This window comes from Heterodontus francisci, chromosome 29 (genome assembly GCF_036365525.1).
Source record: "Heterodontus francisci isolate sHetFra1 chromosome 29, sHetFra1.hap1, whole genome shotgun sequence".
Lineage (NCBI taxonomy): Eukaryota > Metazoa > Chordata > Chondrichthyes > Heterodontiformes > Heterodontidae > Heterodontus > Heterodontus francisci.
Window position 1 is genome coordinate 10,726,702 of NC_090399.1, and position 15,085 is coordinate 10,741,786.

Below are 15,085 nucleotides of genomic sequence, written 5' to 3' on the forward strand. Positions count from 1 at the left end.
GGGAGTGCTGCGCTGTTGGAGGTGCCGTCTTTCAGTTAGACCATCAGACTGGGGCCCTGTGTACCCTCTGAGCTAGACTTAAAAGACCACAGCTACTCTATGGAGGAAGAGCAGGGGAGGTGTCCTTGAGCTTATAAGTATCCCTCAACCAACATCGCTAAAAACCAGATTATCCGCTCATTGCTGTTTGTGGGAGCTTGCTGTGCACAAATTGGCTGCTGCGTTTCTGACATTCAAACAGTGACTCTTCTTTATTGGCTGTAAATAGTTTTAGGATGTTCTGAGGTGATGAAAGTTGCTATATAAATGTACATCTTCCTTTCGGGGGAACCTTGCTCTGGGAGAGTCTGCTCTGATACAATCAACTCACTCAGCAGTTGCTGGCAATGAAGTTCACTCTCTCTTGCTCTGTAACACTGAGATATTAACTGGAACAACAGGGAGCCCGAACATTTTAGTGAATCTAATAACACAATAAAATTAATTTAATCGCAGCGAGTGAATTCCTGCCCTGAACTCATGGCTGCTTCTCTGAGCACATTGAAATACAGAGTAAATTTTCAAAATTTACCGATGATACTAACCTTGGAGGTGTGGTAAACAGTGAGGATGATACCAATCAACTGCAGTAGGACATAGAAAGGCTAGCAGAATGGGCAGAGGAGTGGCAGATGGAATTTAATACTGACAAGTGTGAGGTGATGCATTTTGGCAGAAGGAATAGGGAAAGGCAATAGATACTTGATGGCACAGTTCTAAAGAGTGTGCAGGAACAGAGGGACCTGGGAGTGCATGTGTATAGATGTTTGAAGGTGGCAGGACTTATTGAGAGAGTGGTTAGTAAAGCTGATGGGATCTTGAGCTTCATAGATAGAGGCATTGAGTACAAAAGCAGGGACGTTATGCTGAACCTTTATAAAGCTCTGGTTAGGCCACAGCTGTAGTATTGTGTCCAGTTCTGGTCATCACACTTTAGGAAGCATGTGAGGATCCTTGAGCGGGTGCAGAGGAGATTTACCAGAACGGTTCCAGGGATGGGAGGGGATTTAGTTACAAGGTTAGGTTGGAGAAGCTGGGGTTGTTCTCCTTGGAGCAGAGGAGATTGAGGGGAGATTTGATCGAGGTGTAGAAGATTATGAAATGTTTGGATAGGGTAGAGAAAGAAAATCTCTTCCCATTACCTGATGGTACAAGGACCAGGGGACACTGATTTAAAGTTTTGGGCAAGCATTGCAGGGGGATGTGAAGAAGAACTTTTCTGACACAGCAATTGTTAATAACCTGGAAGCGTTTCCCATGAGGGTGGTAGAAGCGGAGACAATGAATGATTATAAAAGGAAATTGGATGGGCACTTAAAGGAAATAAAGTGGCAGGGCTACAGGGTTAGAGTGGGGGAACGGGACTGACTGGTTTGCTCTACAGAGATCCAGCATGGACTTGATGGGTTGAATGCCCTCCTTCTGTGCAGTAATTACTCTATGACTCAAAGGAACAAGCGCTCTTAAAAGATTTGCATTGCTACCAGCAGCAGACTGAATAAAAAGATCCACAAGTTCCTACCGTGCCATTCATCAACATAGGATGATCCAAAGTGAGAAAAGCTAAGGTGAACTGTGAAAGCTTCCTTCGGTATGTGTAAAGGAAAAGATTAGCAAGGACAAATGTGGGTACATTAGAGGCGGAGACAGGAGAATTTATAATGGAGAATAGGGAACTGGTGGAGAAACTAACAATTACTTTCTGTCTGTCTTCTTGGAGGAAGATACAGAAAATCTCCCAGAAACACGAGGGAACCAAGGTGAAAATGAGGAACAGAAAGAAATTAGTATTAATAAAGAAGTAGTACTTGAAAAGTTAACTGGACTGAAGGTCGATAAATTCCCTGGACCAGAGGAGATACATCCCAGAGTGTTGAAGGAGGTGGCTATAGAGATAGTGGATGCATTGGTGGTTATCTTTCAAAATTCTATGGATTCTGGAAGAGTTCCTGCAGACTGGAAAGTAGCAAATGTAACCCCACTATTTAAGAAGTGAGTGAGAGAGAAAACGGGGAACTACAGACCTGTTAGTTTGACTTCAGTGGTAGGGAAAATGTTAGAATCTATTATAAAGGATGTGATAACTAGACACTTAGAAAATAATGATATGATTGGGCAGAGCCAACATGGATTTGTGAAGGGAAATCATGCTTGACAAACTTGTTGGAGTTTTTCGACAAAGTTGCTTGTAGCATAGATAAAGGAGAACCAGTGGATGTGGTTTATTTGGATTTTCAGCAGGCTTTGATAAGGTCTGCCACAGGAGGTTAGTAAACAAAATTAGAGCACATGGAATTGGGGGCAATATCCTGGTATGGATTGAGAATTGGTTAACAGCGAGAAAACTGAGTGTAGGAATAAATGGGTCATTCTCAGGATGCTAGGCTGTTACTAGTGAGGTACTGTAAGGATCAGTGCTTGGGCCACAGCTGTTTACAACCTATATCAATGATTTGGATGTGGGGGCCGAATGTAATATTTCCAAATTTGTTGATGATACAAAGCTAGGTGGAATGAAAGTTATGAGGAAGATGCAAGGAGGCTTCAAGGGGACTTGGACAGGCTGTGAGTAAACAAGAACATGGCAGATGGAATATAATGTGAATAAGCGTGAGGTTATCCACTTCGGTAGAAAAAAAAACAAAGTATTTCTTAAATGGTGAGAGGTTGGGAAGAGTTGGTGTCCAAAGGGACCCGGGTGTCCTTGTTCATGAGTCACTAAAAGCTAGCGTGCAGGTGCAGCAAGCAATTAGGAAGGCAAATGGTATGTTGGCCTTCATCGCAAGGGGATTTGAGTACAAGAGTAAAGATGTATTGCTACAATTGTATAGAGCCCTGGTGTGACCGTACCTGGAGTATGGTGTACAGTTTTGGTCTCCTCATCTGAGGAACGACATACTTGCCATGGAGGGAGTACAGCGGAGGTACATCAGACTAATCCCTCGGATGGCGGGATTGTCTTATGAGGAGAGATTGAGGAAACTGGGCCTGTATTCTCTAGAGTTTTGAAGAATGAGAGCTGATCCAATTGAAACTTACAAAATTCTTACAGGTCGTGACAGGGTGGATGTAAATAGGATGTTTCCTCTGGCTGGTGAATCTAGAACAAGGGGACACAGTCTCAGAATAAGGAGTAAGCCATTTAAGACTGAGATGAGGAGGAATTTCTTCACTCTGAGGGTGGTGAATCTGTGAAATTCTCTTGCCCAGAGGGTTGTGGAAGCTCAATCAAGACAGAAATTGATGGATATCTGGATACGAACGGTATCAAGGGATATTGGGGTAGCACAGGGAAGTGGCATTGAGAAAAATGATCAGCCAAGATCTAATTGAATGGCGGAGCAGGTTCGATGGGCTGAATGGCCTACTCCTGCTCCTATTTCTTATGTTCCGATTAGTGTTCCATACAAACAGATGAACAGTGACAGCAGGTAAAGGCCCTCTGGTTCATCCAGCCTGTCCCGCACTATTGCACTACCTCGCATATCACAGTATACACACTCTCCGTACCACTCCACACCACATGATCTCCTGGGATAGTTGAAATCCAGATAAAAATCCAGGGAAAATAAAATCTGGGAAATTCCTCTCTGACCCATCTAGACGAGCGAGACAAGTCCTGGAAATCATTCTGATTATGATTTTGATTAGAGATACAGCACTGAAACAGGCCCTTCGGCCCACCAAGTCTGTGCCGAACATCAACCACCCATTTATACTAATCCTACACTAATCCCATATTCCTACCAAACATCCCCACCTGTCCCTATATTTCCCTACCACCTACCTATACTAGTGACAATTTGTAATGGCTAATTTACCTATCAACCTGCAAGTCTTTTGGCTTGTGGGAGGAAACCGGAGCACCCGGAGAAAACCCACGCAGACACAGGGAGAACTTGCAAACTCCACACAGGCAGTACCCGGAATCGAACCCGGGTCCCTGGAGCTATGAGGCTGCGGTGCTAACCACTGCGCCACTGTGCCGCCTTGAATTCCCTGCAGGGAAGGTTCCCGCCCCAACCAGAAGCAGGGCGAGCTTTCGTGTTTAATGTGATGCATTTTGCACAAACACAGTTTATATCCCCCTGATTCTTCTGCTTCCTCAAGGTTTTAGTGTCAACAAGATATACTTTTTTATTTCAGAACAGAGAGCTCCGCGTGACTGGCACATTCCTCCTACCACAACAAGCTGTTAACTGGTCATCCCGCTGATAACCTTTGGAATTCTCTGCCCCGGAGGGCTTTGGAGGGTCAGTCGTTGAGTATGTTCAAGACTGAGATTGATAGATTAATACAAATTAAAAACATCAAGCAACACGGGAATAGTGCTGGAAAATGGTGTTGAAGTAGAAGATCAGCCACGATCTCACAATGGTGGAGTGGGCTTGGAGGGCTGAATGGCCTACTCCTGCTCCTATTTTTGATGATAGTCCAGTGACACCAGCCTGACTGTTAGCTCCCAATGAGAGAAATGGAAAGGCATTAATGTTTACTGGAATGGGATTTCCAATCTTCTGGAGGGGGAGGAGCTCAGTTTGGGTTTCCTGAATGTTGTCCTCTACAGTGTGCCCGGAAGCCAGCCTGATTCCTATATTTGATACCCTGCCTGTGGGGGAGATGCTCTGGGAGAGGATGTAACCCAGGAGCAGTTAGGGAGGTTGCTGCTCAAGGTAGAGATCGCAGGAGGGGGAGGGGTAGGGGCTGGGCACAGCATGGCTTGGACGGTTGGTGGTCGCGGAGGGTTTGGCGATCATGCAGAGGGTGAAAAGTTGGTGATCATGTGGCAGTGTCCAATTGTGAGGGATGGGGGGCACTCCGATAGGGTGGAAGGGAGCAGGTCAGATTTGGGGGCAGAGAGGGTCTAGGGAACAGCTCCTGCTCCTCCTGGCCCACACACCATGCTGTAAAGGCACTTATCTCTAACCCATAGAAGTCCTCACCTCCCTGCAGCTGTAGGGATTCCCAAGCAGCGTTAAAGCTGGAAGAGAGATAAAACATGAGGCAAGCAGCCTCCTTTAAACATTTCAATGAGTCATCGGCCTCCTGGGAGTGGGAGTGGGAGTGGGCGGCCCATTTCCATCCTGTCTCTGTTAAACCGAAAATGGGTTCGTTGAGGGAAGATTGGGGTTGGGTTGGAAATTTTTAAGAATTTTGACATCCCACCCATCCCAAAGCCATCCAATTTTGGGGGATAAAATTTGTCCCAAAAACTCACGACAACTTCCTCAATTCCATTGGAACCAACCTGGAAAACAAGTGAGAACTGACTGACTGAGTGAGATGTCAGCAGTGGCTCAGTAGCTAGCTCTCCCATGCCTGAGTCTGAAGGTTGTGGGTTTAGGTCCTACTCCAGGTATTTAAGACCAATCCCATGCCAGCACTGATGGCATGCTGCACTGTTGGAGGTGCTGTCTTTTGGATCTGTCCTCTCAAGTGGTTGTAAAAGATATCACAGCCACTTTTTCAAAGACGAGCAGGGGAGTTTTCCAGTTGTGCTGGGCCAACATCACGGAAACAGATTACCTGGTCAATATCACATTGCTGTTTGTGGGAGCTTGCTGTGCGCAAATTGGCTGCGTGTTTCCAACATGACAACAATGTAAGTACTTCATTGGCTATTAAACACTTTGGGGCATCCTGAGGTTGTGAAAGATGCTATATCAATGTAAGTCTTCCCTTTTCTGCATCCCCCTAATTGATGGGGACACTTTGTGCCTGAAAGGTGGAGCTTCATTTTAAAGGATTTTTTTGCCCTTCAGATTAATATAGTGTTGCTTGCACAGTGCACAATTAAAGGAAAATAGGTTTGATCATGAGAAATCCATTCATGGGATGTGGGCATTGTTGTTAAGGTCAGCATTTATAGCTCATCCTTAATTACACTTGAGAAGGCTGTGATAAACTTGCTTCTTGGACTCTTGCAAGCACAGTTTGGTTTTCCAGGTCACTTCAGAGGACAGTTAAGAGTCAACCACATTGCTGTGGGTCTGGAGTCACATCTGGTTTACACCAAGCAAGGACGGCAGATTCCCTTCCCTAAAGGAGATTTGTGAAGCAGTTGGGTTATTAATACAATCCAGAAGTTTCATGGTTCCCCATTATTGATACTAGCTTTTTATAGCAGATTTATTTATTTAACTAAATTGAAATTGTTCAGCTGCCATGGTGGGATTTGAATTCCAGTCTCTGCAACATTAGTCTAGGTCACTGAATTAAGCATCCAGTAAGATAACCAATATAATAAGATCCCCAATATATTATATATAATAAGATCCCCATTAGTCACTAGCCTATCATCAGAGAGGTGGCCACCTAATAGTTTGTTCTGATAGGAAGAATATGCCAGACAGCGAGAGCCTTCTGTTATCAGATAAATGCATGTTTCATTGCTACTAAAATCAGAGGAATCAGGGAGATAAAAACTGTAATCATACAAAATGCATCACATCAAAACAATAACCCTGTTTCCACATCTCTGTGAGAGATAAGCTTGATATCACACAAGTCACTCAGCCATTGTAAATTCATCTTAACATCTCCAGAGCACAGGGGCACTGATGGGCACAGGGTGGTTCAGTGGGTTAAGTGTGCAGTCCTTCCCTGGTGAGATATGGGTTTGGATCAAGTACAAATAGTGTAATTACCTAACTTGCTGAAGTTTTTTGAAGCAGTAACAGAGAGGTTTGAAGAGGGTAATGAGGTTGATGTGATGTTGCTGGACTTCCAAAAGGCATTTGATAAAGTGCCAAATAACAGGCTTGTAGCAAAGTTAGACCCCATGGAATAAAAGGGACAGCAGCAGGATGGATACAGAATTAGAGAGTAGTGGTTAATAAAAGCAAAATAATGCAGACACTGGAAATCTGAAATAACAACAGAAAGTGCTGGAAATACTCAGCAGGTCTGGCAGCATCTGTGGTGACAGAAAAAAAATTAATGTTTCAGGACTGTGACCTTTCATAGAAAGTTGTGGTTAATAGTTGTTTTTCAGACTGGAGGAAGATTTGTAGCGGGGCTCCCAGGGGTCAGCGTTGGGACCCCTCACCTTCCTATATATATAAAACTGACCTAGCCCTTGCCGTACAGGACACAATTTCAGAACTGCGGATGACACAAAACTTGGAAGTATTGTGAACTTCAAAAGGACATAGACAAGTTGGTGGAATGGGTGAGTAGATGAAATTTAATGTAGAGAAGTGTAAAGTCATTCATTTTGGTAGGAAGACAATATAGAATAAAGGGTACAATTCTAAAGGGGGTGCAGGAGCAGAGGGACCTGGGTGTATATGTGCATAAGTCATTGAAGGTGGCAGGACAGGTTGAGAGAGCAGTTAATAAAACATACAGTATCCTGGGCTTTATTAATAGGGACATAGAATACAAGAGCGAGGAAGTTATATTCAACTTGTATAAAACACTAGTTTGGCCTCAACTGGAGTATTGCGTCTAATTCTGGGTACCACACTTTAGGAAGGATGTGAAAGTGTTAGAGAAGGAGCAGAAAAGATTCACGAGAATGGTTCCAGAGATGAGAAACTTCAGTTTTGAAGATAGATTGGAGAAGTTGGGACTGTTTTTCTTGGGGAAGAGAATGCTGAGAGGTGATTTGATAGAGGTATTCATGAGGGGTCTGGACAGAGTAGATAGAGAGAAACTGTTCAAATTGGTGGAGGAATCGAGAATAAGAGGCTAACGATGTAAGGTAATTGGCAAAAGAAGCAATAGTGACATGAGGGAAAACTTTTTCACGCAGCGAGTGGTTCGGATCTGGAATGTGTGGCCTGAGAGTGTGGTGGAGGCAGGTTCAATCGAGGCATTCATGAGGGAATTGGATTGTTATCTGAAAAGAATATGCAGGGCTACGGGGAGAAGGCAGGGAGTGGCACTCGGTGAATTGACCCTTCAGACATGACAGGCCGAACGGCGGCTCCTGTACGGTAACAGTTCTGTAATTCTATTCTATAATTTTATCAACATTCCCACTGTGGATCAGTGGGTAGAATCTCTTCACTCTGAGTCAATTATGCAGAAACTTGAACACATAATCTGGGCTGACACTCCCACTGCAATACTGAGGGAGATACTAATCTGAGGTCTGTCCTCTCATTTGGGCATAAACGATCTGGAGGTACTATTTTGAAGAGCAGGGGAGTGCTCCCCGATGTCCTGGACCAATATTTATCCCTCGACCAGTAGCAGCATAGATCAGTATAGCACAGAAGGAGGCCATTCGGCCCATTAAGTCCACGCCAGCTTCTCCAATGAGCAATTCGGCTCTTTCCCCATATCCTTGCAATTTCTTTCTCCGTCAAATATTTATCCCAATTCCCTTTTGAAAGCTACTATTGACTCTGTATCCACCATCCTATCAGCAGTGCATTCCAAATTCTAACCACTCATTGCATAGAAAATGATTCCTCTTGTAGCCTCTGGTTCTTTTACCAATCAGCTTAAATCGGTGCCCTCAGGTTATTGGCCCTTCAACCACTGGAAAGAGTTTCTCTGGATTTACTGTATCTAATCCCCTCATGATTTTAGAATACCTCTATCAAATGTCCTCTGCTCAAAGGAGAACAACACCAGCTTCTTCAGTCCATCCACATAACTGTAATCTCCCACCCCTTGAACCATTCAGGTGAATCTTTTCTGTACACACTCCAAAACCTTCGTGGCCTTCCTAAAGTGTAGGGTCCAGAATTGGACACAATATTCCAGCTGGGGCAGAACTAGTGTCTTAAAAAGGTTTAGCATAAGCTAAGTTTACTAATGTCAGCAGAGAAGGATAAGAGAGAGAGAGAGAGTGGGGGAGGTGTACAGACCTAGCTGGAGATGCCAGCAGCGACAAAGGATAAGAGAGCCAGTGGGGGAAGTGTACAGATCTGGTTGGAGGATGAAGATGGCAACCTGGAGATGGGAAGCAGTGACGTGGAGATGCTCTCACGCACCTGGAGGAAGAGATCACACCTATATCTGTGGAGATCTGGTTCCTGCTGGTCGGTGACTTCTACATTAACAATAACAGCATCAAGAGTTAATGGCTAAGGGAGTAAACCCGGCAAAATCTGGAGTGGAGTTTCATTAGGTGTTTGGTGTTTCCCTCAAGTTAGCACTGACGAAAAGTCACAGTCCAGGCCTTTCTTGCCAGGGGCATTGGAGGACAGGAATAGAGAGATGTTACTCTCGTTGTGGGACTGGATAGCTCACTTGGATAGATGGCTCATGTGTGGCTTGGCGCACCGCCAGCAGTGTGGGTTCGATTCCCACGTTGGTCTAAGGAAGGCAATGGGAAACGACCTCATACACCCTCTTCCCTAGTCATGCTCATCTCTCTGAGTGGGGGAAAAAAAGCTGGAAGACCTGCCTTTGAACAGACCACCATAGCATGGCTACAATTGTATAGGGCTTTGGTCTAACCACATCTGGAGAACTGGCTGTAGCTTTGGTCTCAGGAAGGATATCCTTGTATTAGAAATGGTAGAATGAAGATTTACTAAATTGGTCCCTGGGATGAGGGGGTTGTCCTATAATGAAAGATGAATAAATTGTGCCTATATTCTCTGGGGTTTAGAAGAATGAGAGGTGATCTAAATGAAACATACAAGATTCTGTAGGGGCTGAATAGGGAAGATACTAAGAGATTATTTCGATTAACCAAGGAATCTAGGACAGTCTTAGGATAAGAAGGTAATCATTTAGGACTAAGATGAGGAGACATTACTATACTCAAAGGGTTGCAAATCTTTGGAATTGTCTACTCCAGAGAGTTGTGGATTCCTCATTGTTGGGTATATTAAGGCTGAGATAGACAGATTTTTGATCTCTCAGAGAATTAAGGGATATGGCGAGCTGGCGGGAAAGTGGAGTTGAAACTCAAGATCAGCTATGATCTTATTGAATGGCGGAGCAGGCTCGAGGGGCCGTATGGTCTACTCCTGCTCCTAATTCTTGTGTTAGTACAGAAACAGGCCATTCGGCCCAACAGGTCCATGCTCCACACGAGCCTCCTCCCACCCTACTTCTTCTCACCCTATCAACGTAATCCTTCTGTTCCGTTCTCCCTCAACAAGCTTCACCTTCAATGCATCTATGCTATTTGCCTCAACTACACCTTGCAGTAGCAGGTTCCAAATTCTAACCACTTCTGCGAGTAAAGTCGCTTCTCCTGAATTCCCTACTGGATTTATTTGCGACTGTCTTATATTTATAGCCTGCAGTTGTGGACTCGCCACAATAAAAATCAACGACTTGCATTTATATGGTGTCTCTAGTGTAGGAAAATGTCCCAAACTGCTTCACAGAAGAGATTATCAAACACATAAGCCACAGCAGGAGACTTAAGGGCAGATAAGTGAAAGCTTGGTGAAAGAGGTAGGTTTTAAGGAGTATCTTTAAGGAGGGTTTAGGGAGGGAATTGCAGAGTTTAGGGTCTAAGCAGCTGAAGGCTTAGCCGCCAATGGTGCAGCGATTAAAATCAGGGATGCTCAAGAGGTCAGAATTAGAGGAGTGCAGAAATCCCGGAGGGGCGAGGCCATGGAGAGGTCGGAAAACAAGGATAAGAATTTTAAAATCGTGGTGTTGCCAGGCTGGGAGCCAATATAGGTCAGCGAGCACAAGGGCTGATGGGTAAACGGGACTTTGATAAGGTCAGTAAAGGGAAAGAAATTCTCTGCATCTGCTCCACCAAATCTTTTCATCATTTTGAAGATTTCTGTCAGGCCAACTCTTTTTTTCTAAGGAAAAGAGTCTCCTTTTGTTTTTCCCCATTCTTTTACTACGGAGGTGCCGGGATTGTGTTTCCTACCTTGTGGGATCCAGTGAAGAGGGAGCGTAGGTGCTCCTTGGCAGCGGTCACTCTTGCCAATGCCCGCTCCTTCCTCAGCGTCTTTGGTGAAGGCAGGCTCCAGCCGCTCTCCGTTTTCTGCTTGCTCTTCAGCTGGCTGCTGGAGATGAAGTCCCGCCTCTCCCCGTCCCGCGCCAGGTTGCCATCGCTGTACGTGCGCCACATGCCCAGGTCCTGCACACCCAGCCGGTAGCACGTGTCCTGGCCGCTGGGCCCCAGGCTGTCGCAGCTCTTGTCCGACTCGTCGAAGCTGTCGGCGGACAACTGGTGCAAGGTGTCCACGCTCAGGCTGTACTCCTTCTCGATCCTGACCTCCGGGATGATCACCTTCCTATCTGCCCCCACCGCCTTCACCTCCTCACTGGGTGCAGCCGCCATATTGGTCTGCTCCTTTGCGTCCTGGCAGTCGCTCGTCGAGTACTTACAACGGCGGAGGATTTGTCGCGACCACGGGAGGAACTCGCAATCCAGCAGGCAGCTTTCCGAACCCACCTTACGCAGATTCCCAAAGTGGCTCTTCAACATCTGTCGAGAGAACAAGCAGACACCGGAGTCAGATCCAGGAAGAAACGAGGGAAGGATTGAACAATCAATTGCATTTCTATACCACCTTTCATCACCTCAGGACACCCCAAAGTGCTTGACAGCCGATTAAGTACTTTTGAAGTCGAATCACTGTTGTAAATTAGGAAACACAGTAGATACTTTATGCATAGCTTTATCTAACTCGATATTGTACACTGGGACAGATCTTTTACACTCATTAACCATTGCACTTCCACTTCCTTCTGTAGCTGTCTGCTTTCATGCTAATCTTTTGCACCAATATTGGCTCCTATGTTTCTTATTACTGAATGCTATCTGTCTTTAATCTGCTGAGAACTTTTTTTTAATAATGTTGCTGATTCATTATCCAATTTACAATTTGCTTACTGTCATCCTGAGCGTCCCCTCTGGCCATAAATATTTTCTGAGATGAACCCATCCCGGCTAAAGCATTTCTCTCTTAATTTCTACCCTCCGCTCAGATGGAAACACTAAACAGTTTTATTTTTATTTTATAAATAAATAAAATAAATAAAATAAAAAATAAACAGTTGACATGGCATTGGACACCCCTTATACACCCGGCCTGATATTCCATTGAAGTTAATGGGACTGATGATCACTTATGAAGTGGAACCTGCTCAGATGAAATAATTCTTGCTACTGCCCAGGGAAAATTTACACCTAAATGACTCACGCTGGGCTACAGGTTCGCAGGTTACAGGCGACCCCTCTTGCACCTCAGCTACGTGATCCTTCACCACCTCCAATTCACAGACTATTTGACTGCGGCAGGCACCACAGCGGAAACAGACACTGCCTGCTCCTTGTGACTGCATGTTCACACTTAACTTCAAGGTAGTGATTCCTCCTACCTGCCTCAGAGGCAATTACAGAGCCCCTGTTACTAAACTGACCCCAAGAACAATTATCCCAAGCTTGCGGCTGTTACTAGTCAGAGTGAGTAAGTCGCACTCAGCCATTAGGAAATCAGGGGGCTTCATACAGTGAGCTGACCAGACACAGCCAGGATGGAGCAACGGGCAATTACATTATCAATCGCGCCAGACGACTGCACTGCACTGTTGTAAATGACAGTGATCAATTTTCTCCAAATACTTTGTGTGATGCAACTAAACTGCAAAGGCTGCATTTTGCTGGAGAAATAGGCTTGCTTTTGTCAGAAGAGTTTGACATGATTTTTGTATGCTGTAGCTCAGAGGCTCTGTTTAAATAGACTGTATTTACTGTAGGGCTCTATTAAGATAGACTCTGATTACTGTAGGGCACCATTTAAATAGACTCTGTTTGCTGTTGGGCTCTGTTTAAATAGACTTTACTGTAGGGCTCTATTTAAATCAGGGTTTTTCAAGCATTTTGTGAGCCAAATTACAATTTTTGCTCAGCCTGGGGGCCCGTGAGCAAATTTTGAAAGATAAAAGCATTAAAAATTGATCTTACTAATAAAAACAACAAATGTGCATTTTTGTGAAGAAGCTTTAAACAAGAAGATTAATTTATTGACTTTGTTATGACCAAGTAAGAAAGAGGTCTAGCCTTCACCTGGTCTTACTGTAACAGGGTTTTATTTTTAAACACATTATGTTTTGAGCTCCCCCTTGGTGAATCCTTGTTCATCGCTTTCCACTTATAAGGTAAAGAAAAAAGCACAAACAGGCATTCTTAGGTTTAAAGAAGAAAGGTGAAATTTTATTAAACTTAAACTCTAATTCGGTTGATGCCGACGGATACATGAAGTGCCCATGCTAGGATGCATATGCAATACACACATGCAAATAGAGACAGAAAAGAGCAGAAGAAAAATAAAATGGAAAGGTTTGAGGCAATATCTGAAGAGTTTTTGTTATAGATCTTCGAGCTCATTGTAGAGTCCTTGTTTGTAGGTGGATCTTGGTTTTCATTGGGGGCCAGTATTCTTCTTAAACCTTGTTCACTGTAGGAGACTTTTCTCTCTCGGGGTTCATGTGTCTTCAGTCGATTTGTTGGAGTTCCGTGAGAAAGGGATGGGAGCAGACAGGAGAGGCTGTGGCAAGCCAGCTAGGAGAGGTCTTTTCAATCCGGGAGCCAGGAGCTTTCTGCCAGTTCAAATACTGTCTCTACAATTTAAAACTCCTTAAGTTGGCCTCCGGGGTAGTCACGTGACCGACTGATATAACTACTTCTGGCTTTGTGGATTGAATTGGAGTAGGGAATAGCTCCTTTGTTTACAAGCACTGGCTGCTAATATACAAAAATATCTTTCCAGCCAGGGGCCTGGCAACCCCTTGTAACAGGTCTTCTCTTCTTCCCAGCAACAGTTTGAAACTTAATGCCCATGTGGCACAATTAATGTACCTCATTCTTGGCAGGTGGGGGCCTGGATGACAACTTACTTTCTCATCACTATATTGAAAACTGATTTAGTGACATACCAGGCATTAAGTTTGTTTGCATAAGTAGTCAATCTCGGCCCGCATTTTCGAGGTAGTGGTGTAGAGTATTCTGGATAGATGTCCATCTTTCAGGAGAGACCTTGATCTCTCTCCCCCCTCTCCCTGTGCTCTGTGTGTGTGTGTCTCATTCTGTCTTCCCTCCCCATCCCTTCCAGGACCAGTGGACCCTGATTAAAAAAGATGTAGGGGGAATATGAGGATGCACGTTTTTATACAGCAGGTGGTAATGACCTGGAACTCGCTGCCCACAAGTATGGTGGAAGTGGAGACGATTAATGACTTCAAGAGTAAGTTGGATGGTCACTTGAGGGAAATTGACTTGCAGAGCCGGGGAGTGGGGCTGACTGCATAGCTCCATGGAGAGCCAGAATGGACTCGATGGACAGAATGGCCTCCTTCTGTGCCGTAAGTAAATGACTCTTTGACTCTTTCTCCACCCCTCGCTGTCTCTCTCTCCATCCCTTCTCTCTGTCGCTTTGTCACCCTCTCCCCCCGTCTCTGCCTCCTTCTCCCCATCTCAGTATATCTCCCCTCTCTCTCTCTCCACCACTATGTCTCCAGTGTTCCCTGCTCCCTACTGTGTTCCCTGCTCAGTCTTCCCTGCGCTCTCTGTCACCCCGTCTCTGTGTGCCCCCTCTCTTTCTGTTCCCTCCTCTCCCCCTTTTGCTCTCTCTCTGTCCCCTTTTCTCTCTCTCTCTCTCTCTCTCTCTGTCCTCCTTCTCTGTCTCTCTGCCCCCTTTCTCTCTTTCTCTGTCCCCTCTCTCCCTCTCTCTGTCCCTCCTCTCTCACTCACTGGCCCCTTTCTCTCCCTCTCTCTGTTCCCCCCTCACCCTCTCTCTGTTAACCCCATTTCCTCTGTCTCTCTCTTCCTCTCTCTGACACACAGTTGCAGACAATGGACTGCTCAGAAGATGGTTGGCCAGTTCTTTTTAAAAAAGATCGCTGTCAGTTTCACAACTGATAGCTGCTGGCATCAGAAGCAGTCGTTTACAAAGAGACAGAATTTCCGGCAGGCTTTTTTCAAAATAGACACTGTAGGACACTGTTAAGTACTGTTTACTGCAAGGCTCTGTTTAAATAGACTGTTTGCTGCAAGGCTCTGTTAAATAGACTGTTTAGTGTAAGCCCCTGTTTAAATAGATTGTTTACGGGAGGGCACTGCCTAAATAAACTCGACTGTTGGGTTCTCCTTAAATAAACTCTG

The 15,085-nt window shown here is 44.9% G+C and overlaps 1 protein-coding gene across 4 annotated transcripts in view; it reads right to left on the reverse strand.

The window, feature by feature from the left end:
* LOC137346115 (regulator of G-protein signaling 3-like) overlaps window positions 1–15,085 on the reverse strand; it is a 155,081-nt gene that overhangs the window by 70,437 nt on the left and 69,559 nt on the right. For all 4 annotated transcript variants that reach the window (XM_068009426.1, XM_068009427.1, XM_068009425.1 and 1 more), the window contains exon 2: window positions 10,844–11,407. In XM_068009426.1, coding sequence (XP_067865527.1) covers window positions 10,844–11,407 — 564 coding nt within the window. The remainder of the gene's footprint in view (window positions 1–10,843; window positions 11,408–15,085) is intronic.